General features: G+C 39.2%; 1 protein-coding gene across 1 annotated transcript in view; it reads right to left on the bottom strand.

The window, feature by feature from the left end:
* Positions 1-14,406, bottom strand: part of TRPM7 (transient receptor potential cation channel subfamily M member 7) — a 102,199-nt gene extending 87,793 nt beyond the window's left edge. The window contains exon 1 of the mRNA XM_043472001.1: positions 14,121-14,406. Coding sequence (XP_043327936.1) covers positions 14,121-14,123 — 3 coding nt within the window. The 5' untranslated portion in view covers positions 14,124-14,406. The remainder of the gene's footprint in view (positions 1-14,120) is intronic.
* Positions 14,407-23,337: the final 8,931 nt, after the last annotated feature.

Here is a 23,337-nt window from a genome sequence, read left to right as displayed (position 1 = left end):
GAACCAACCGCAGGATCACAGTGAGAGCACTGTCCTGACAACCAAAAGATCTGGCCATGTCAGTTAGATTGCTGATATAGTACTGTTATCCTAAACCCTCCTCCCACTCCAGAACCATAGTACACTGAAGGCAGACAGCACATCTGGACCGGAAGACATTTATTCAAGTGACTTCTGTTTGTAACTTTAAAAATAATCATTTGGTAGGCTGTTCTAATACATGATGATATGAGGTTGAATTTTTACTAAAACTAACCTACTGCTTTAAACTCATGAAATTTTTATTACGCTCCTCTTCTATTAAAACTCGCAGGGGGCTTCCCTGGTGGCTCAGTGGTAAAGAATCTGCCTGCCAGTGCCAAAGACACAGGTTCGCTCCATGGTCTGGAAGATCCCATGTGCCATGGAGCAACTAAGCCGGTGCGCCACTACTGAGCCTGCGCTCGAGAGCCCGGGTGCCGCAAATGCTGAGCCCACGTGCTGCACCTACTGAAGCCCGTGTGCCCTAGAGCCTGTGCTCTGCAACAAGAGAAGCCACTGCAACGAGAAGCCCGCAACTAGAGAGCAGCCCCTGCTCGCCACAACTAAAGAAAAGCCTTCTCTGCAACAAAGATGCAGCACAGCCAAAAATAAATAATTTTTTTTTTTTTTTTAATGCAGGGACTTCCTGGTGGTCCAATGGCTAAAGACTCTGTGTCCCAATGTAGGGGGCCTGGGTTCAATCACTGGCCAGGAAAACTAGATTTCACATGTTGCAACCGAAGATTCTGAGTGCTGCAACCAAGATCTGGCATGGCCAAATTAATAAATAAAATTTTAAATTATAAAAATGGGTTTATATTAACTACAATACTGTAATTTATCTTTTAAAGGGTTGCTTCTCTCTTTTAGAAAAACTGGAACTGTTCTGGGGTGGAGGACAACAGCTCAGTGATTGTACTTACTGCTATATTTTTACTGGTTGTTAAAGCAAGACAAAAGATTTGTTTGGAATTTCTCTCTGTGAGCTTCTTCGCAAACAAAAAGGCAGCTCAGTCCCATGATACAGTAATGAAGTCCATCAAAATCAGATTCTAGAACTAAAACATTTAACATGCAAATAACACACTAAAACAGTGGCAATATACAAGCATGAGAAGCACTCAGATTGCTTCAGTATGAACTATATGTTTTTTTAAAAACTAAATTATTTGCAATTCATGAGCATAGGCCTAAAGCCTACAGCATGAATGAAAGATGGGTGAAAAGTGAACACAACATGAGCAAATTTATTAATTAACAATACAGTGGACCTTTTTAAGGAGTTTTGTCAAAGGACAATTACTTGACAAAAGAGGAAAACATCTTAGGGAGAACTTGAAAATATATGGCTTAGATAAAGGTTAAGAAATGCAATCTTGTACAATTTACACCCCCCTTTTCCCCCCTCCTCTTTTTCTTGATTGGATAATTAGGCAGAAAACTAGGAAGAACAGAGTAGACTTAAACACTATCAGTCAGTTTTACCTGATGGAACTTACAGAATACTCCATTCACAATAGTGGGCTTTCCAAGTGGCACTAGTGGTAACAAACCTGCCTGCCAACACAGTAGACGTAAGAGACGCTGGTTCAGGAAGAGCCCCTGAACGAGGACACAGCCACCCACCCCAGTATTCTGGCATGGGGTCGCAAAGAGTTGGACACGACTGAGCGACCTGCACTTAAGAGAAGTATGGCTATACTCTATATGGGCAATCGGCAATTTTTTTTCTATTAAGAGCCAAATGGTAAATATTTTAGGCTTTTTGGACCACTTACTGCCTCTATCACATACTGTTTTATTTTTCAACCACTAAAAAATATAAGAACCATGCTGAGCTCAGGCCTTGGCCAGAACAGGCGTTGGCCAGATTTGCCATATATGGCATAATTTGCAAACCCATGCTCTAAATCTCACAAAAGCTCCCCACAAAAAAGTCTCACAATTCCACTGAGTCAATTCAATCTAACAAGTATACGCCATGTCCTTCAGATCCTTCCCCTGCATTGTTTCTTGGATATTATTAGTGTCCCTTCTACCAGGCCTACAATCCCAGTAGGCCCTTGTATTAAGAGTTGTTTTCTAAAGAGAGGAAAAACGAGATGGGGCTAAAGAGTTTTAGATGTACATGAACAAAGTTTTTTTTTCCTGCAGGAATTTCAATAGAAAAGGCATTAAATAAGTCATATGATGTAAACACAAAATCTAAACATTAATGAGGAAAAAAAAAAAATCTAGTGTTCGAGTACATATACCTAGCTTTTTTCCCCCAGAAATGGTCACTTTCAATCACCAACAACCTACAACACTTGAGTCCCTTCATTTGGGGCTTCCCTGGTGGCTCAGGGAAAGAATCTGCCTGCAATGCAGGAGACATGGGTTCGATGCCTGTGTTAGGAAGATCCCCTGAAGAAGAGAATGGCTAACCACTCCAGTATTCTTGCCTGGAGAATGCCATAGACAGAGGAGCCTGGCGGGCTACAGACCATGAGGTGGCAAAGAGTGGGACACAACTGAACAACTAACACTTTCACTTTCAGTACTCATTTGTCTATTATGATAAAATATAAAACTACCCAAACAGGAACACTGTTAAATTTCAGAACCTAGTACAAATGTACTCATAGTTAGTTTCATTTTATCATTCTTGTTAAAAATAATAAATAGCCACTACTATCTCTTCACAACTTCAAATCTTTCATAGTAGTCTCTAACTGACAAATCCATCCAAAACTTTAGCAAACCCTCTAAGTCACTTAAATAGTGTCACTCTGATGCTCACAAATTTTTATCAAATTTTGTACCTACAGAGACATACAAAAACATTTCCACACTTCAAGACTATCACAGCTTCCCCTACCTTCATTATTCACCAAGTTTATTTCAAGGGTTTACCACCTCTCCTGTTTGTGTAAACACCAAATGTAAATATATTCTCCCCATACACACCAGTTTTGTCATTTATGGCATTCATTGACTATATTAGGGATTGGCTTCCTATGCCTGACAGTGACATATCCCAGCTGATAATGGCAAATCATTCCCAATAATAGGTTTCTACAGTTTTTGAAATTCTGAGCTTCTGCTCTACCATCAAGTATCCAATAAAATGTGCCCTGGATTATAAATACATATAAAAATTCCTAATTTTATACTTCTTTTGCTAGACTGCATTACTGTATTTTACCAAAAGATGGCACACTACAAACACAAATTTGAAAATTCCTAAACATATGTTCTAGGTAAAGTAAAAACAAACTAAGACCACAGAATGTTAGCAAAGAGGGAAACGTCATCTTCAGTGGTAAAAGAGATCAGATTCTAGAGTTCAGAATAACCTGTTCACTGTTGGTTGTTTTTTTGTTTTGTTTTTTTCATTTTTGGTTATTGTATTAATGCAACCTTAAGTGTCTGAACTTCTATTTCCTCACCCATGGAACATAATAACATATCTATCTCACAAAGTTGCTCTGAAGATTATAGTCCATATTTTTAGCAAAATGCCCCCCACACAGTCATATCTCAACAATGCTTCAAAATTCAATTATAAATTCTTCTTATCTGTCTCCTAGCAATAAGGGGCATATATGCTACAAATAAGTCTACTAACCACATCCTACTCTTCAAACAAATCAGTACCAGCACATCTTTCTTGACTATATACTGATAGTGAAAATTGAGGGGGTGGGGGGAAGGACTGCTTTAAAAGTTCTACTTCAAGGTAACATTGAAAATCAGTCAGTCTATTTTTACAACTAAATACACTCAACAATTCTATATATTAATACTAGAAAGGAGCCTCCAGCTATGGAGGTTCTATTGGACTAATGCTCCCAAGATAATAACCATAAACTCTGGATAAAGTAAATATTAAAAAAGAAAAACTACTTAGTACTACTGAACAGGCAACTAAAAGCAGTAAGGAATCAGATGAAGTTTGTACTCAGGATAAAAGAACAGTACTGAGCGAGTTTCCTATTTTATGGCTAAGAGAGGCCCCACCACATACCTACTAAGTAGCTAAAACGCCAATAGAAATTCCATAATTTTACTGGCTTGAAGAACCAGAATACAAACTTCGAGGTGACAACAGCAGCTGGAAAGTGATGGGGAAAGTCCTGCATAGGACAGAGTCACAAAAAAAGGGAACCCTAAGTGCTGCATATTAACACTGCTGAAATCTAGCTGACCCATGAAACATGCATACATGGGGCAGATTCCAAGCAGGTCAGTTAGGAATAGAGAAACTAACTGAATAGATATTTTTATTGCCCACTGAAGGAGTCAGAGTTTGGAATTAGTACAGTCAGGTTAATCAACTACTATCCTAATGTGTTCTGACTGCCATACAAATACCGTAAGACTTAACTTTGGTTTCAACAACCTAAATTCATTTTCTCCAAGTTCTAGACACTGGAATCCAAGATCAAGGGGCCAGTAAGGTCTGCATCTCAGAGCCCCCTCCCCGGACTGCAGACAGCTGTCTTCACTGTGTCCTCACAAGGCGGGGATAGGGAGCAAGCTCTCTGGTCTCTTTGTATAATGACCCCACCATCATGACCTCCTATAATTCTAACTCCTTTCCCAAAGCTCCGTCTTTAAATAACATCAACACTGAATTTTGGGAAGACACAAACATTCAATCGGTAGCTACTTTAAAAGAGAAAATCAATAATCTTCAGAGGACTAAAACAGAACTCACAATCTCTCCAAGATAACATTCACAACATCTATGATATAATCAAAATTACTAGATATAAGAAGAAAGAGGAAAATGTGACCCATATTCAAAAGAAAAGTCAGTCAAATTAAAAGGAAGTTTGCCTACTAATAAACCGCAACAGCTTTAAAAAGTTAAATGACACTACAGATCTAGAAATTCTGAGTTCTGTGGTAATTTTGTACGCTGGACAACATGTCCGTCAGCAAAGGCATAATGACAAAGAAAACTTAAGGCTAGCTTGAAGCAAAACGTTGAAAATGGCTGGCATTCTTTTATTTCCTCTGCAAGAGATCTGGCACTCAAACAGGCCCCTACTCTATAGAGTTCTGCTCTTACGCTTAAAAGGCTGCCAATCACTTAACTAATTAGGTATTATTGATAATTCAGATGTGAACTCTCCCAACAGGTTTTAAAGACACTGCTGAAAAGCTTCTGTGGAGTAATAAATAGTTGGTAAAGTTTTACACATTAAAAAATAAAACTTTGTTGTTTTCAATATAAAAAGTTTTTAAAAAAATTGTTTTTGTCATTTTAGTGACTACTTTTCTAGTCTGCTCCAATAAATTGTTAAGACTTTTGCCAAAAATAAATAAAAAGAAGCAGATTCATACCATGACTATGTTTGCAAAGAGAGTCCAACTTCTACATTTAATCTTATTTTCTGTTGGTTTTGCTGCCCTGCTGACCTCATGGAGATTGCTACCCTGCCTGCTTACTGCTCCAGTACTGCCCCAATTTAAAGGATAGAAAATGTCTGATAAAGTTAAGTATGAGCAATTGCCACTGTGCCATTCCATGGAGTCCAACATATTAAATAATTGAAGATCAGACATTGAGTCTAAAAAGTGACCAACTTTAATTTAGCTCAAACAGCAGTAATTTATTTCTCAGGTATTCTAAATAAAGTCTTACTCAGAACAATTTATCATTCTACCATAAAGAATTTTTATTAAAATGAAAAGGAATCAAAACTTATTGCTTTATGAGAAAAAGGATGATAAATATGTTGGCAAAAATTTTAATTTCTTATACAAAGACAAGAAATTTGATGTAGACACCTAAGATTACTAAAAAATCCAAATAAATACATTGACAAAAAACACAAACAGTACAATGGAATAAATCACTTGGAAACAGAAACTTGCACTTAAGAAAACTTGGTGAGTGCTAGAGACAGCAATGGAGAAGGAAATGGCAACCCACTCCAATGTTCTTGCCTGGAGAATCCCAGGGACGGGGAGAGCTTGGTGGGCTGCCATCTATGGGGTCGCACAGAGTCGGATACGACTAAAGCGACTTAGCGGCAGCAGCAGAGACAGCAAGGGGCTTCCCTGACGGCTCAGAGGGTAAAGCGTCTGCCTGCATTTCAGGAGACCTGGGTTTGATCCCTGGGTTGGGAAGATCCCCTGGAGGAGGAAACGGCAATCCACTCCAGTATTCTTGCCTGGAAAATCCCATGGACAGAGAAGTCTGGTAGGTTACAGTCCATGGGGTTGCAAAGAGTTGGACACGACTGAGCAACTTCAGAGAGAGCAATACAAATCAGGAGACAGTATGATTATTATACGTATACAAACCATTACACTAGAATCCAAAATGAATACTAGATGGGTTAAGTCATAATGTTATAAAGCAAAACTTTACAACTTCTACCAAAAATAAATAAATATCTTTATGACTTCAAGATAAGAGAAAGTTCAGGCTATAAAGAAAATACTGATAACTTATTACACTAAAAACCAATATACATCAACAACCTAAAAATAAGTAAATAGTCCACCATTAACAAAATAAAAACTTAAAAAGCTAGAGACTGGAGAAGATATTTGTAGCTCATAAAGCAAAAAACAAACAACAAAAAAAATACTGCCCAGACTACATACAGAACTTCTACAAGTAAATAAAGAAGAAAAATAGAATTCATTAGAAAACTGAGCAAAGGGAAATCACCAGAAGGAAAGTAACCATAGCCAAAAACTTTTAAACTGAAATGACACACAACATCATTGGTGGCCAGGGACATGCAAATTAGAACAATGAGGAACTACTTTACATTCATGGGTCGGGCAAAACAGAAGAACCTAAGCAATTAAATGTTGGCAAAGATGTTGGAAAAAAGAAAGGGAATTTTTACACAGTTCTAGAGGGAGTGGAAACTGCACAACTACTTTAGTCAACACTCCAGCAATACCTACAAAGTTGAAGATGCACCTACCCTGTGACCCAGCAATTCTATTTATATACTTCCTAGAAAAATTCTCATGATATATACAAGAATGTTACATCACTAATAAAAAACCAAAAACAACCTAAATGCCCAATAATAGTAAAATGGATAACACACAGTATATTTCTACAATGGAATAATATACAGCAGCTCAAAGGGATAAACTAAACCTTACATGTATCAATATGACTTAATCTCCAAAACCTAATTTCATTAAAATGAAAAAAAAAAAAAAGGAAAAAACCAATAAGCTATAAGGATATATTGTGCAGCACAGGGACTTTATTCTGTATTTTATAATAACTTTAAATGGAGTATAATCTACAAAAATATTGAATTACTATGTTGTATACCTGAAACTAGTACAGTATTTTAAATTAACTATACTTCAATAAAAAACCAAGATCCATAAAAAGATGTACATAATTCTATATATATCAAACTTAGGAACACCAAAGGACCACAACATAGTATATATACTCTGTGTAGCAACACTACAAAGCATCCAAAGGCACACTCCAGTAAGCTTGCCTGGAGAATTCCACGGACAGAGGAGCCTGGTGGGCGCCAGCCAGTCCATGAGGTCACAAAGAGTCAGGCACAACTTTAACACTTTCACTTTTTCAAAGCACTTAGAACAATAACAGCTAAATGCTAATGTTAGTCCCTTAGTCGAGTCCGACTCTTTGTGACACCAAGGACTGTAGCCCGCCAGGCATCTCTGTCTATGGGATTCTCTAGCCAAGAATACTGGAGTGGGTTGCCATTTTCTTCTCCAAAATGCTAATATGCTAATACATGTTAGCTAATATTGTGAAAATTTGTCTAAAGCCTATCACACACTTTTTTTAGTCAGGAGTACTTTCTGGGTAGAGTATCTTCCAGGTATTCAAAATATGAAAGAAAGTGAAAGTGGCTCATTTGTGTCCAACTCCTTGCGATCCCATGGACTATACAGTCCATGGAATACTCCAGGCCACAATACCGGAGTGGGTAGCCTTTTCCTTCTCCAGGGGATCTTCCCAACCCAGGGATCAAACCTAGGTCTCCCACACAGCAGGCAGATTCTTTACCAGTTAAGCTACAAGGGAAGCCCAAGAATACTGGAGTGGGTAGCCTATCTCTTTTTCAAAGGATCTTTCCAACCCAGGAATCAAACCAGGGTCTCCTGCATTGCAGGCAGATTATTTACTAACTGAGCTACCAGGGAAGTCCATCCAGGTACTGGGTATGGTAAAATACTCAAAAACAAGGAAGACCTGGTTCACATACTAAAGGGTAATTTACAGTTCTATTTTTCTACTCTAGTGAATGCTTCTCCAGTCTCCTCCTTGCAGTATTGCAGTAACAGTCTGTTTGCCAGACAACTTCTATCATTCCTAGTGTACTACAAACTGTCAGAGGAAAGTAGGTAACTAAGCCTATTAAATTTCACTTTGCACGTATTTTTCAACCAGTGAACTCTGGGCTCAAGGTTGCCATATTTCTGATAATGGCTTGGCTCAAAATCTTTTTTTCCCTCCTATGAGGAGTTGGGTTTCCAGAAGTGTGGTAGCCGGGATAGTTGAGGTGTTACGAACATGTTTTCATGACGCAAAGAAGGACAAACAGGGTTTCACAGACTTTAATCCGAGTGCTGCTCCTGGGGTCAGGTAGAAAAAAGATTATCATCTGCCTTTCACAGGCACAGTAACAGTGATGCTCATAAAAGAGCGTGACTTGGCAAAAACTGCTTCAGTGAACAGGCATGTCTATCAGTTTCAAAGAACTGCTTACCTCCATATCTAAAATTTCTTTAACAGGGTTCTAAAGCCTTTAAATGGTCAGGAAGCTAAATACATGTTCCCCCAAAAGATTCTGAATAATTTTCTAAATCCAAGGTGAACCAAACCAAAGGGTGAACAAAATATCTAAATGTATGAACTTAAACCAAATTAAACCAATTGTTTTTATAAAGATAAACTAGAAGACATCCAATTCTCCAAGTCACACTTTTTACTCAAATTCAAACTAATCTAATAATTCGCAAAGCACATTAAAAAAGTGACACACATCTAAGTTTTTTTTAATATTAACTCACATAAATGACTCAGTTCAAATTCCCATAGATAGCCAAATGCTGCTCATATTCTAAACAAATCTCAACCACTCTGAAGTTTGTCTCCAGGCACCAAACTTAAAACAGGCATTTAAAAAGCTGTTACCCACCCCCCAAAAAACTGTACAATTTAATCACATGCTGAAAGGCTCCGCCCACATCCCCGCCAAAAAGGAGAAAGAGAAATCCAGAATGAAATAACTAAGCAATGGCAATAATCATCAATTGCTATTATGTGAACATATGATGGGAAACTTCACGATTAAAAGATCAGGCAGCTGACAACAGCAACCCACTAGATAATCTGTTACACCCAAAAGAGAAAAATCGCCACATAGTATGTGCCTATTAATGTAATTCAATACAAAGTACTTCACTATCTGTTAAGTAGTCTTACCAAACATCAAACAAGAATCTAAGAGTCTTAAGATTAACCACGAGTTCACAGGAAATACAGAGGAGAAAGGAACATGCTACATGATGCCACACGGATACATGCAACAAAATCCCAACTGTGAGAAATTCTGCAGGGCAAATGAAATGCATCCCCCCCCCCCACCCCATTAAATGGTAAATCACAAGACTGGAAAAAAGCAGTGGGCAGGGGGATACAGAGACTGAGAATTATTTATCAAACCAAATGCTGTGTAGCCTTTTTTGGATCCTGATTCAAACACATCAATTGGGGGAAAAAATGAGAATTAAGGCAATATGCTGAATATTGAATGATATTAAAGAATTACTAATTTTGAGCGTGCTAATAGTACTGTAAGCGAGTCCCAGGAAGTGCAGTGGTAAAGAACCCGCCTGCCAATGCAGGAGACGTAAGAGACTCAGGTTCGATCCCTGGGTTGGGAAGATACCTGCAAATAGGAAATGGCAACCCACTCCAGTATCCCTGCCTGCAAAAACCCAAGGACAAGGAGCCTAGTGGGACACAGGCCACGGGGAAGCTGAGAATCGAACATGACTGAGCACCACAGTGCTGTGGATTTACAGACAAACATCATAAGATATTTACAGACAGAACAAGTCTGGGATTTGTTTTTAAATTATCCAGTTGATGGAGACTGAGAGAGTTAACAGAAGAAACAATATTCACATGTTTCAAACTGTTGAAATGGGTCATGGGTATATGGTGATTCATTTTACTATTACACCTTTATATGTTTCAAATCTCCCACATTTGAATGTTAAAGAAAGAGAGAATGTCAGAGCGCTGTATCAAAAATATCTATGACTGGCAAAACTCTCAAAATTAAATTTTAAGAGGTTTTTGCATCAAGAGATCTTCATTTAAAAATCAAAATCAAAAATACACATTTTAAGTACTGCCTTTAAACATTACATTTTGCACGTATTAAAGTAATGACTTCACCTATTTCACGTTTTCATTTTATGTCTGGTTCTTACTACTGACATTTGCCAATACACGCAAACACCCTTCCCCGAAGGAACCAAGGTCTGAATATTCTAACCCCTACTAAACACCTCAGTTGGTTCCTTCTTTCCCTTTTATTTCAAGTCCTAAATATTTTGCTCAGTCTTGCTAAAGACTTCTTATGATCTCTGTTTTTAATTTAAACACACAGCAATTCACCTTCCATACTGTTCCTTCAGTGGATCCTTATCTCCAGAAGAAAATCAAGACTTCTCTTCCCGACATACACTGCTCTCAGAAAACTGGTCCCTCTCTATCTTCATAACACTCTCACCAGTACACTGTATCATCTCATACTCTACTCATTCTAAACTATGTACAGTACTTGTATAATAGATCTCAGATGAACTATCGATGCTTCTTCTCTTCTAATGCTCAGTTCCCTTAAACTAAAACCACCAATTCTACATCTCTTCTACTTCCAGGTTAATTAATTACTATTGCCTCTTCCCAGGTGGCCCTAGTCGTAAAGAACCCATCAGCCAATGCAGATGTAAGAGACACTGGTTCGATCGCTGGGTAAGGAAGATCCTCTGGATGAGGGCATGCCTGGAGAAACCCACGGAAAGAGGAGTCTGGCAGGCTACAGTCCAGGGGGTTATAAAAAGTTGGACACAACTGAAACAACTTAGCACACATGGTACAAGACTCACCTTTACTATCAGCTCCTTTGCAAGCCTACCCAGACTTTCTTTTCTGCCTGATTACCCTATACTTTCACAGTAATCTACGCAATAATCAAATCAGTCAATCCTAAGGGAAATCAGTCCTGAATATTAATTGGAAGGACTGATGCTGAAGTTGAACCTCCAATACTTTGGCCTCCTGATGTGAAGAACTGACTCACTGGAAAAGATCCCGATGCTAGAAAAAACTGAAGGCAGGAGGAGAAGGGGACGACAGGATGAGATGGTTGGATGGCATCACCGACTAAATGGACATGAGTTTGAGCACGCTCTGGAAGTTGGTGATTGACAGGGAAGCCTGGTATGTCACAGTCCATGGGACAGCAAGGGTCAGACATGATTGAAGGACTTAACTGAACTTTCTTGCTTTTTTGTGTATTTATATTGCCCTTCAAGACAGAGTATCATAGAATCTGCAACACAGTAGACACTTTATTTGTTTTGTGAAGTATACATCTTCCTTTGACAACAGACAGGTAGTTAGTTCTTATATAAACAACCAGAATGTAAGTGGTTTGAAAGTAGGAAACTTGTCTATCACATCTCTGCCACTCCAGTGCTTGTGCGTGCTGCGTGCTAAGTCATTTCAAGTCAAGTCTGGCTCTTTGTACTCAGAACATAGTAAATACTAAGCGTTAACCAAATGAATAAAACAAATACTTCTAATAGCCATAGTTTTTTATTTTATAAGAAATTTTATTCCACGCCAGTTTAACCTGTATTTCTTGGTATATTTCTGTTTTTTTGTCATTTGGCTGATTAGTTTTAAAGCAGTGCAGAACATTCTTGTACACTTTCTCTTAGTGTCAAAGAAGAAAATGACTACCAGAAACAGATGTCTTAAACAGATTTTACAGTAGGAATTATAACCTCACATACTTAGGGAAACTTTCAGGTCACAATGTTGACTTTAAAGTTCAGGAGGCTCAACAAATTATCATTATTGGAAACCCTCAGTCTTGGGTTATCCTAAGGTTTCACTATAATTGGAAATTGTAGGGAAAAATCACAGGACTCAACAGCAGTCAGGACCCAAGCAACATAAAAAGTAAAACCAGATTCTTCTTGTCAAATTTTAAAGTGAGACTTTCTCCCTGTAGAAACAACAATGTTGTGTACAAACATGTTGTCTGGGAGAGTGCATTTGCTATATACACATAAAAGACAGGACATAAGTGGAAACACAGCAAACACAAGAAAAACTCAGACCACATCTTAAATTCTGAAAGCTGCATTTCAATGTATGTAAACAGCAAAACATTAAGAGGTTGGACTTAAGAACAGTACCTGAGGTAAGACTAAGAAATTGACTTTCACTAGAAAATCACTAGAAATAAAGTCATTTGGTTGCTTTAACAAAACAGTAGGAAGCAATGGTTTTGAAGATGATGAATCATCTTCATTTTCTAATATATCTAAATTTTTTCTAAATACTTAAAAGGTATGTTCAATATATGCTCTTTACCATCTAAGAAAATGAGACACATCACTGAAGAGTCAGTATTAATGCTTTGCTGTTTTGTTTTTTTTAAAAATAAAAACCACTTTGACTCAACTCCCCCCCCCCCACCAAAAAAAAAATAGCTCCCCTTAAAATCCACTTATTAAAGTTTAGTGTTGGTAGATGAACTTAAATCCTTCTTTTAAAAATTATGAAAAAGGGTAAAATGACGTTTTTATTGACTTTTTACATTTACCCAAAAAGGTGGAAAACAATGGAAAGATGTACTATTTAGTCAAAGTATAACTATATTCGTGGTTTCAGTTTTGTATGGCACTTGAATTAAGTTTCTAGAGAAAAGTATACCTGCCAGACTCCAGCAGAGGGAGAGTTGTTCGCCTGAAGCTTATCTAGTTCAAGTACTGACCAGGAACACCTACCCGCTCTTTCAAGTTCCTGATCTTTTTGTAAGAAATTTTCTAATTTATTCCCGGCCTTAACAAAAACTTCTATCAAAAAGCTGCAATGCGCCGCATCCGTCTCTGCACACGACCAACCCTTCTCTACGGCAACGGAGGAGGTGGTTCGACACGAACCCAGACAACGCATCGCCTCACGTACCTACAGCAGCGCCCCAATAAAACACTTATTGTCGTTTTAGTTGGTCAGTCGTGTCGCAGTCTTTGCGACCCTATAAACTGTAGCCCGCCAAGCTCGTCTGTTCATGGGATTCCCCAGGCAAGAATACTTGAGTGGGTTGCCATTTCCTCCTCCAGAGGATCTTCCCGACCCCAAGGATCGAACCCGCGTCTCCTGCGTTGGCAAGCGGATTCTTTACCACTGAGCCACCTGGGAAGCCCATTAAAACCCTTAATTCTTGCTAAAGAAAATTCCAAATCAGAGCTAGCGTCAATATCGTCAAATCCCTCCTCTTTGGCTCTAAAGGAAAGTGTACCTGTGGAGTACACGCTGCGCAGCAAACAAGGCACAGCTCCAAACCCGTATCCTCTAGCCCTTTTTTGTTCCCTCTCAGCCCGCCCTCCCCTTCCTTGCGGAACTTGAGCAGAGCATTTGGCTCCCTTATCAGCCAGCAACAAGCGCCAGGAGGAACGCGCTCCCGGGAGATGCGGAGCTTGGAGGCTGAGCGCTGCGTCTGGCGCGCTGCGGCCGCTCAGCTCCGCCAGGTCCTCCCCGGCTCGCGCCTCTGCCGCCTCGAGGGGCCCTCCGCGGAGCCCGGGCTCCGCTCAGGGGATTCCCGCGACAAGCTGTGCCGCCAGATTTGCTACCTGCTTCCTGCCCCTCACCCGAGAAAAGAACCGCACTCCCGTCCCGTCAAGGCAAGTCCGGAAGGCTCAAGGCAAATCCGAGATCCTTCGCCCCAGGAAGAGCGGCCCCGCGCACACACTTGCCAGCCGAATCCTCCCGCTTCCCTGATCGCAACCCCGGGGCCATTCCCCCACCAGGGCCTGAGTGGGTCCAGTACCATTCTCCTCACGGGGCGGACTCCGGAAGGGCAGCAACTCCACCTCCTCCTCCTCCGCGGCCTGTAGCCATCTATCGGGAAGCGTCTCCGGAGGCGGCAGCAGAGGCCGCCGGACAAGGACAGCCCAGGGAAACCTTCTCAGAACTAACTCAGCTCCGGCGCTAGCAGCAGAAACCGAGTCTTTCATAATTGTGCGACCAACTCCTCCGGGTGACTGGCCACAGGGACGCGCCCGCGCCCGCCTCCGCCGGCGACGGGGCTGGAGACAGACCACGTGAGGGGCGCGTCGTGTGCGTCGCCGCCCGCGGGCCGGGTCACGTGGAGGGCGCGCGCTCCCTCGCTTCCAGGCCGCGTCTCAGCGCGCCGCGCGCGCACGCGCCGGGCACGAGCACCCTGCCCCCACTGCCCCGTGTTAGCCCAGTTGGGTAGCTTGTTCTCCCCAGGTCTGCGTGGGCTACGCGGGCCGGACTTCCACAAGCGTTTGTCTCGGCTTGGGGAGTGGAACTTGAAGCGATAGTTGAGGGTTAAGGTTTCAGACCTCTGTGACCCTGGAGGGAGTTGCGACATGGTCTCATCTCTGCTCACTCGGCCTGGCCTCTGCATTCTGAGCAGCTTTCACTAGCCCCTTGGCTGTGCTTCAGTGAGGGTGGAGGCCTTAGAAGTTACCCTCTCTTAGTCCAAAATGCAAAATTGTCTTACCCCAAATCATGTTCTTCCTCTAGCTTCCTCTGTTTCTGCCAGCAAAAATTCTTCTGTCTTTAACTGTGGGCACTAGCCTTTCCTTCCTCAGAAATCACCCACAGGCACGCATACACCACACCCCTAAACCAAAGACTGCAGGTTTTCTGTCTTTTTTTTGCTCTTGCACCAGCCCAGGTTTGACAATTAGGGATGATTTACTAATGTTGCTTTTCATACTCCAGAAAAGCGTCAGGAATTCCTCTGTCTGATCCTGTGTGATCTGATTCTGTGTTAAATCTTTTAAAACCTGCTTTCTTGAGGAATAATTGACCCACAATAACCTATGCGTAGTTAAATATACAATTTGACGAGTGTTGACATATTGATATATCTAGGATATCATCACACTCAAGACTGTGAACTATTCATTACCCCCAAATTTCCTTCCACTCTTTTTAATTCCTCCATCTTGTCCCTCCCCATCACTGCTTCTTAAGTGAAAGGCAGTCTGTCGTGTGTTTGCGACCCCGTGAACTATACAGTCCTTGGAATTCTCCAGGCCAGAATACTGGAATGGGTAGCCTTTCCCTTTCTGCAGGGGATCTTCCCGAACCAGGAATGGAACCGGGGTCTCCTGTATTGCAGGCGGATTCTTCATCAGCTGAGCCACTGGGGAAGCCCTCTTAACAACTACTAATCTGCTTTCAGTTACTATTGATCAGCTTGCACATTCTAGTGCTCAGTCGCTAAATTGTGTCCAACTATTTGTGAGCCCACCAGGCTCTTTTGCCCATGGGATTCTCCAGGCAGTAATACTGAAGTGGATTGCCGTGCCCTCGTCCAGGGGATCTTACTCACCCACGGATCGAAGCTTGCATCTCTTGTATCTCTGGTGTTAGCATGCAGGTTCTTTACCACTTGGGCTTCCCTTGTAGCTCAGCTGGTAAAGAATCTGCCTGCAATGCGGGAGACCCGGGTTTGATCCCTGGGTTGGGACGATCCCCTGGAGAAGGGAAAGTCTACACACTGCAGTATTCTGGCATGGAGTATTCCATGCACTGTATAGTCCATTGGGTCTCAAAGAGCCGGACACGACTGAGCGACTTTCACTTCTTTACCGGTAGCGCCACCTTCTCCGGTAAGAAGAAGTGAGCCCTTCTCCGGTATAGAGTTTTATGTAATGAAGTTATGCCCTATGTACTTTTGAGGGACAAGGGGAATCTGGCTTCTTTCAGCCAGCATAGCTATAACTTTAAATTCACTGAAGTAGAATATTCTTTTCCTAAATATTTTTAAAAATTTATTTATTTCTTTGACTGTACCAGGTCTTAGTTGTGGCATGTGGAAACTTAAGTTGCAGTATGCAGGATCTTTAGTTGCGGCATGTGAACTGTTAGTTGCAGTGTGTGATCTGTTAGTTGCAGCACGTGAGATCTAGTTCCCCAAAGAAGGATGGAACTTGGGCACCCCTGCATTGGGACCTTGGAGTCTTAGCCACTGGACCACCAGGGAAGTCCCTGAAGTAGGCACTTCTCTTCAACAAAATTGATTCACCCGTTGTTTTTCCTAACAGGCTTTCGCTATACTTGTGAACAAGCTTTAAGTACAGATGTACCCTGGAGATATTTCAAGTTCCATTCCAGATTGCTGCAATAAAGTGAATATTGCAATAAACTGTGTCATGCAATTTTTTTGGTATCCAGAGCATATAAAAGATGCATTTACCCTATACTATGATCTATTAAGTATACAGTAGCATTATGTCTTTAAAAAGCCCATACTTTAATTTAAAAATACTTTATTCCTTAAAAAATATTAAGCATCTGACAATCTGACAACAGTGTTGCCACAAATCTTCAATTTGTTAAAAAAAAAAAACAAACCAGTATTTTTTAAGTGCAATAAAACAAGGTATGCCTTATCTTGCAGAAAAAGAAAGTACAAAGTGTTAGTTGCTCAGTTGTATCTGACTCTTTGCTACCCCATGGTCTGTCCATGGGATTCTCTAGGCAAGAACACTGGAGTGGTTGCCATTCCCTTCTCCAGGGGATCTTTCTGACCCAGGAATGGATTCGAAGTCTCCTGCATTGCAGGCAGATTCTTCACCATCTGAGATACCTTATTGTGTGGGACCAAAGTTAAAAAATGTTTTAAAACGTGTCATATCCTTGCTACTAGATCATCAGCCTCTTGGGGAAGGGATCTAAATGTTTATCATCTAGATCTCAGCAGGGCCTATATACTTCCTGCCTTTAGGGAGTTTATAATCTGAAAAGTGGAAACAAAGCAGAAGATAAAAAAAAAAAAAGAATGCTTTGTTCTCCTTGGTCTTTGTGTCTCTGGCCTTTTTGTACACCAAAGTCCCTTTGCTTAGCTGGTGTAGAAAGTTTGGCTAAGACTGTGCTCCCAATGCAGGGGGCCCAGGTTCAATCCTGGTCAGGAAACTAGATCCCACATGCTGACCATGCCACCACTAAAGATCCTGAGTGCCACAATGAAGATCAAAGACCCTGCATACCACAACTAAGACCTGGCCCAGCCAAATAAAAATTTTTTTTTTTAAACGAAATAAGAATAGCCCCCATGATACTTGATCTCCAAAACTTTTTGGTAAATTGGAACGTTTAGTTTAGAGTTAGAACTTTTGCCTTCCATACCAGTAACAATGAATATTGCCCACGATCAAGCCATCAGCCACTACCACTTTGTGCTCTGAGGGGAATTCAGAATAGAGAGACAGTTAAGATGCAGATCAAAGGAATTACTTCAATGAGCCCAGACTCTTGCATCTTCCCATACATAGGATCATTAACTTAAGATGTCTGTTTTTGTAATTAGCAGTAATATTTTGACATTCAGTTACTTATTTTTTTCCAGCAAAAACTCCAATATAACCTGACTCCTCCTTACCTTTTTGGAACAGTTTCTCAGAGCTGTCAAAGAGGCTGTTTCCAGGCTATAGTACTCAGTAATGTCCTCAAATAAAACCTAATTCTCAACTTTTATGTTGTGCTTTCCTTTTTTTCTAGCCGATACCTTAATTGAACTACTGAAAATAAATTCCATAGTTTATAGGTGATCAGACAGCCCTGAAGTTCACATATGCTGACCTTCAGTGAGCTGTCAATTCTGCTGGATGAATTTATTCATTCCAAAGAGAGTGTTGAATTCCTAAGACTATATCAAGAACAGTCCTATTCAATGTTCAGTGCTGAACAAGATGGAGAAATGCAATATTTCAGAAAAAGTTCATTAAATGCTCTCTTCTCTCACTTCTTTCTCACGGAGGCTTTGTTTCCATTTTGGTCAATGGCATCTGTATTTTCCACTCTCACTGGATCACATACTCATTCTCCTCTCTACCTTTGCCCAGTTATTTGCAACAATTAAACATTTACTACTATACTCTATTTAAAACATCAAGTGAAGTTCATGAAATATAAAAAGATGTAAAGGTTTGGTATTGTACCAACTCTTGGGTTTTTAGCTTTCGGTCTAGTGCATACATTCTCAACCTCAGAGGGGATGACATCACCTCCTTCAAGGTAGTGAAAATTGCTTCTTGGGAGAGTGGTGAAAAATATTACTTTATATGTGTGTGTATATATATATACACATACATATCTAGTACAGATATACACACAGTACATAAAGAAACATTAACATTTCATGAAGGGAGCGTGGAATTAGGAAAAACATGGCTAAAATGACTCCATAGAGGAGTGATCATGAAAAAAAGGATGAGAAACACTGGTCTAGTGGGACTAGAGATGGATACAAGCCCAACTCATACTAAAGATAAATGTTTTAGTAGCTGTGTTAGTCAACCTCCCATAGGACCCTCAATGTTCCTCATTTCCTGGTATTCTCACTCTTGTGTAGTTTCCTCCCACAATGAATAGGGCTGACCTGTGTAATCAATGAGATACTGTGAAAATGGCAATGTGTGACTTCTAAGCTTGACCATAAGAGACATTTTGGCTTCCCCCAACTCTTTTAGATCACTAATTCCGGGGGAAACCAGCTACCATGTCATGAAGACACTCAGGCAGCCTCTTAAGTGGTACCATGTGGCAAGGACTGAGACCTCCCAACAACCAATACCACTTACTGGCAAAAAATGTGGAGCTGCAGGAATGGAAAATAGTACTGACACTTTGGAAGATAGTATGACAAAAACTAAATGTGCTCTTTTGATAGGATCCAGCAATTGTGATCTTTGGTACCAAATGAGGTAAAAACTTTTGTCCACGTAAAAATATGCAAATAGTTGTTAATAACAGGCTTATTCATGATTGCCAAATAATCAGAGCAATCGAGATGTGTTTCATTAAATGGATAGAGAAACTAACTGTGGTACATTTACACGGTAGAATATTATTCTGTGATAAAAGAAATGAATTATCATGCCATGAAAAGACATGGAGGAAACAAATATTTTTTAAGCGAAAGAAGCCAATCTGAAAGGCTACAAACTGTATGATTCCAATTCCATGTCATTCTGGAAAAGGCAAAATTAGGGAAATGTTTAAAAGTTAATAATTGCCAGAGGTTTGAAAGGAGAGAAGGAGGGATGTATAGATGGAGGACAGGGCATGTTTAAGCAATGAACTAGTCTGTATGATAGTGTAATGTGGATACATGTCATTATCCATTTGTCAAAACCCGTAGAATATACAACACAGAGTGAATCCCAATGTAAATAATGAGCTTTAATTAATAATAAGGTATCAATATTGGCTTATCAATTGTGACTAATGTACAACACTAATGCAAAGTGTTAATAGTAGGGGGAACTTGGGGGAGGGGGAGGGTTTTGAAAAGGATGTAAGAGAACTCTCAATACTTTCTCACTCAATTTTTCTATAATTGTAAAACTACTCTAAAGATAAAATGTATTATTTTTTAAAAAATCATATGGGGAAAGTAGAATAGAAACACAAGTCAAGGACAGAAAACTAATAACATAAAATTTCCGATTTGGGAGACTTCCCTGACAGTCCAGTGTGTAAACTCCATACTTCCAATGCAAGAGGCATGGGTGCAATTTCTGGTCGGGCAAATAAGATTCCACACGCTGCATGCAAGACCAAAAAAAAATTTTTTTTTCTAATTTTGAAGAAGAGTTTACTTTTCTTAAGTGAATGGTGATGAGTATCAAATAATATTTAAAATCCAAGTGATAGCTTATATTTAAAAGTTTATAAATTTTAAATATTTTGTTAATTACATTTATTGCAAATATTTTAAATTATGATAAAATCCATGAGTTACATAGTGCTTTTTTACACTGAAACATATTTTATTGAGATATAATTGACATGTAATATTTTATTTCAGGAGTACAACATAATGATTTAATATATGTATATGTTACAAAATGTTCACCACAATAAGTATAGTTAACCCATCCATCCCTAGTAGCTTTTCAAATTTATTTTAAGTGATATGCAAACAAAAATATCTGAAGACCATCATTTCAAAGCTCTTTCATTGTTTTGGAAGGAAACAGAAAGGAAGCCATTCTGTTTTAGACTTCTAGTTTCATAAGTACATTAAAAAAATTAAAAACTGAGAGAAAAGAAATAGATTATATAGCTCCCAAACTGTAAAGAGGAGAAATGGATTGAAACAAAAACAAAAGCTCAGTCAATCTAAATAATTTCAATGATTAGCCCACAATTTCTTCTTTGTTTTTATAATTTAAATTTGTTAACAAATATATACAATATTTGGTGTTCCATTTACATTTAGAAACTTTCAGAAGCACATTTTGTTGATTTAAACTCATCAACAGCTGCAGTAAGGATATGGCAACTGTAAAGCAACTATTTTAAACATTAACAGATTCTTTGTGGCTTTTGGGTATTTAATAGTAAAGAGGCTTAATTTTAACCTAGAAAAAAATATTTTTGGAATGCTGTAAGTTTATTGTAAGTTACATCTAAAGCGACCAATAAGTAGTAAAGCTTATAAATGATGACTATCTCTGACACTAGCCAGGTTTTATGATTTCCTACAATTATTTTAAACATATTTCACCTTGACATAGACACAAATAAGTATAGAGGTTTATATGCAGTTAAGTAAAAGTAAGCTCCTTAGTAAAACAATTGGACAGCATCAGGAGTCCTTACTTCTGGACATTGAATAGTAAGCATTTGTTGGGTGGTTTCTATCTCCCAGGTATTGTTCTATTCATTCAATGTGTATTAAGTCCTCTCAACTCTATGAACTAGATACTATTATTTTCATCCCTATTGTACAGAGGAAACTGAGGCACAAGGCAGAGTAAGGGTCTCAATCAAGGTGGTCTAATTCCAGAGTTTATGTCTTTAACCCTTATGCTATATTACCTCTTGTGGCAGTAAAACACAGCTGAGAAATCTGTCACTAATAGTAGAGATCAGTTTATATATGATTCAGTCTTTCACAAAATCTCTTCCTCAAACTAATAAATCAGCTAATCAAGATTCTTTGTTTACTTCACTGGGTCCAAATATTTGGCTTACCTAATTGTTTTCACATTAATCACACTCTGACTTCTCCCTGAACGGTTTTGCCACCGGCATTAAGTCCCTGGGCAACTGAAAAGGGAACAGTGTCATTCAAAGTTGAAGAACATGAGCAACATATGAATTAAAACAATTAACATTGATTAAAGTATTAAAAGAATTAAAAAGAGAGCCAATATATGAAATGTTTACTTATGTACAATTTCCTTGTCACTTAAATTAGACCCTCATAAATGTTTGGCAAATCCTTTGTTTGTATAAGCAGAGTGATTAAACCAGTTCCAAGAAATTTTGTTGTACTTTGAATTGAGGATTAATGGATTTTCTTTCTTAGACATTCTTTCAAAATAATTAACTTGTTTTGTAAGAGGAAAGCTTATAAAATGGCACCAAAAATACCGGGAATGTTTCAAATATTAATCTTTAACCCCAATAGCTTATTACAGTACCTGGCATATCATAGGCATTTAATAAATAGTTCTTGAATAATTGAGATGGTGAAAATCAGGCTTCTTCAATTAGAGAATATGCGTATATGCTATGGACATGATGCCATTATCACATTGAAAAAATAATAATTATTTGATATCATTTTATAGCTAGTTCATAACCAAATTTTCCCAATTGACTCACAAATGTCTTATTTAGTTGGTTTATTGAATTGGGATCCAAATAAGTTGTTCCAAATAAGTTGGATCCCAATTCAATAAATGTGAGATTTGGGTGTCACATTACAGGAGTTTCTTCTAATTTAGAGCAGCTCTTTGTTTCACACTTTTCTCTCCTATGCTATTGATTTATTACAAAAGCCAATTCAATTGTCCTTGAGAATGTTGCATATTCTGAAAGTTTCTTCCCTCGAGCATCATTTAAGGTCTTCATCCTTCGTATTTCTCTTTGTTAGAAGTTCATACTCTAGATTTGATGGGATTTCAGGTAATCTTTTTTTTCAAGAACACTTCATGGTGCTTTGTACTTCACAGGCACATGCTGAAAGGCCTGTGATGTCTAGTTGTCACACTTTTAGCAATGCTGCTGCTTACTGCTGCCATGCTGTACTCAGTCGTGTCCAACTCTTTGTGATCCCACGGACTGTAGCCCACCAGGCTCCTCTGTCCATGGGATTCTCCAGGCAAGAATACTGGAATGGGTTACCATTTCCTCCTCCAGGGATTTTGGCAATCCAGGGATCGAACCTGCGTCTTCTGCATTGGCAGGCGAATACTTCACCGTCAGGGAAGCCCTTTTAGTAATGTTAACATTTATCAATGATTTCAGGTGCTAACATCTTAAGCCCTCCTCTCATCTGATGGTTTTATACACTGATAATCATTGCCTAACCCAATTATTTCATTTGGAATTACAAAATTGTTATTTTCTAATCCTATCATTCATGAAGAGTCACACATCTCCTCTACTTCATGTAGCTGGGCAATTTTTTTTTTCCCCCTGGCTCTGGCAGAAAAACGAGGTTTGTTCTTTGGAGAGAATAAAACAGAGGTCTCTGACTTGGATGATACCCGTTAAAATTGAGGATGTGCATCAGTAACACACTGAAAATGGTGTTTGAGTGAATGTTTGCAAGTAGAATGCTGAGACTCTCAACATTTTCCCTACCACATGATTCCAGGAGACTGAAAGACACTTTTCTGAGCAATCTGATCAGCCCCAAGAGAAAACATTCAAAAACATTGGGGTTTCCTGATAGAGCCAGATTATCCTACAATGCAACTCTCATTTAATAAACCCACTTATGTGCTCAGAGTGTCCAACTGTATTTTTAGTATCATATTATTAAACATGAGCAGAAAACTAAAGATTACCTTCTCTTTGAAGAAAGCTTCTAAGATATAACACACAAAAATGGAATTGGAAAAAATAAATGGTGGTTATACACAAGGGACAATTTCAAAAACAAACAAATAAAAATCCTATTAATATTTTCAGAGCATTAAGAGAATATACAGCACTAATGAAATAGCAGAAGATACAATAAAAAATAAAATGTCAGAGAGCAAAAA

Source organism: Cervus canadensis, chromosome 6 (genome assembly GCF_019320065.1).
Source record: "Cervus canadensis isolate Bull #8, Minnesota chromosome 6, ASM1932006v1, whole genome shotgun sequence".
Taxonomy (NCBI): Eukaryota; Metazoa; Chordata; class Mammalia; order Artiodactyla; family Cervidae; genus Cervus; species Cervus canadensis.
The sequence above is the reverse complement of the archived record's forward strand: the minus strand, read 5'-3'. Positions and strand labels throughout refer to the sequence as shown.